Genomic DNA, 1,560 nt, shown 5'->3' with positions numbered 1-1,560 from the left:
ATATATATATATATATATATATATATATAGATAGATAGATAGATAGAGAGAGAGAGAACACACTCAAAACTGAGGCCTACCCGGAGGAAGGGCTGGCTGTGGGATATAGCAGCAGGGCCCTGGGCACTGACAATGACAGGCACATGGAAGCGATTGTTGGAAAGTGATTCAGCTGCACTAGCCACACTGAATGCCTCTGATAGAGAGTCCCAAGACTTCTTACTGAAGATGGAGTTCACTAGCTGGATTACCTGATCCTGTGATGGACAAGTGGAGGAGCCATTTATCTTGAGACAGCACTTCAAACACTTACAGAAAGTATTTGCTGTACATAGTTATAGCTTTATTTTGAGTGGGCTAAACTGTGAACCTCTTTCAGGGGGGGCTCCATGTCCACATGATCGGACAGGGCATACGCAGCAGAAACAAACAGTGCTGTGGCCTCCAGCCCCTCCTCAAACTGAAGATACACTCCACTCAGATCATCTAAACGGGCAGCGAGATCCTACAATGAAGAAAAATATACAAATCATACTAGAATTCCAAAAATTAATTAAATAAAAAGCTGTTTTCTGGTACACAGCAAATGTGACCAATCAGAAAAGTTTGAAACACAGTGCAAAGTAGATTTGTCTTCAGTTGACTGTTAATAACAACACTTATGTTACTTATTATAGGACCATTAAGATTTTTTTTCTTCGTATTTTGCACATATAATTGTAGCAAATGAATAATGAAGCATATTATTTCTATTTTTTTTAACTGGTATGAAACATGACCCTGGACATGTGTGAGATTTACCCATAAGCAGTTAGTAACAATCAATTAAAATATACATTAATTAAAAAAATAACATTAATTGTTAGATTAATTCACTACCCTAAAATAGCCTACAGAAAGTCAAATTGTTATACTAACTGAATTACATTGTAAATAGCAGCGGTACTTGCAGGTGGAACGACCTGCCCAACTCAATTCGAACAGCTGAGCACTTAGCCATCTTCATGAAACGGCTAAAACACATCTCTTCCATCCACACTTGACCCACTAACACTAGCACTCTCTATCCTATTTCTGGTTACACTTTAATTTAAGGTGCTTTAGAATTTTCTATATTTCTGCATAAATATGACTCAAAACATAATCAGATTTTTTACAGATTTTTAAGTCCTGAAAGTAGACAAAGAGAACCCAATCAAACAAATGAGACAAAAACATTTTCTTGAGAAATTTGAGAAAAATGACCCAGTGTAAGATTTGGTTTTGGTTTAGGGTTACTTGCATGTAATTATGCATAATTCATTGTTATTATAATTTTAAGTACAAAAAATAAAGTTTTACCCTATTTATATTTTATCTACTTATTATCTTTTCGTTTATTAAAAAAACAACTTGACCCTCTAAAACCATTTCATTTAAAAAAAAAAAAAAAAAAAAGACCCTCTAACACTAGCGTTCTCTATTCTTTTTTTATTCTTTCAACTCGTTTTTTTTTTTATTTATTAAAAAATTGACCCTCTAACACTATTCTATCTACTCGTTTTCTTTTTATTATATATA

General features: G+C 33.9%; 1 protein-coding gene across 2 annotated transcripts in view; it reads right to left on the bottom strand.

Annotated features, from left to right (window-relative positions):
• Positions 1–1,560, bottom strand: part of rpn2 (ribophorin II) — a 28,395-nt gene that overhangs the window by 14,872 nt on the left and 11,963 nt on the right. For both annotated transcript variants that reach the window (XM_016447284.1, XM_016447292.1), the window contains exons 6-7: positions 371–505; positions 81–257 (exon numbers count right to left, since the gene is read on the bottom strand). In XM_016447284.1, coding sequence (XP_016302770.1) covers positions 81–257; positions 371–505 — 312 coding nt within the window. The remainder of the gene's footprint in view (positions 1–80; positions 258–370; positions 506–1,560) is intronic.

This window comes from Sinocyclocheilus anshuiensis, unplaced genomic scaffold (genome assembly GCF_001515605.1).
Source record: "Sinocyclocheilus anshuiensis isolate Anshui unplaced genomic scaffold, SAMN03320099.WGS_v1.1 scaffold1957, whole genome shotgun sequence".
Taxonomy (NCBI): domain Eukaryota; kingdom Metazoa; phylum Chordata; class Actinopteri; order Cypriniformes; family Cyprinidae; genus Sinocyclocheilus; species Sinocyclocheilus anshuiensis.
The sequence above is the reverse complement of the archived record's forward strand: the minus strand, read 5'-3'. Positions and strand labels throughout refer to the sequence as shown.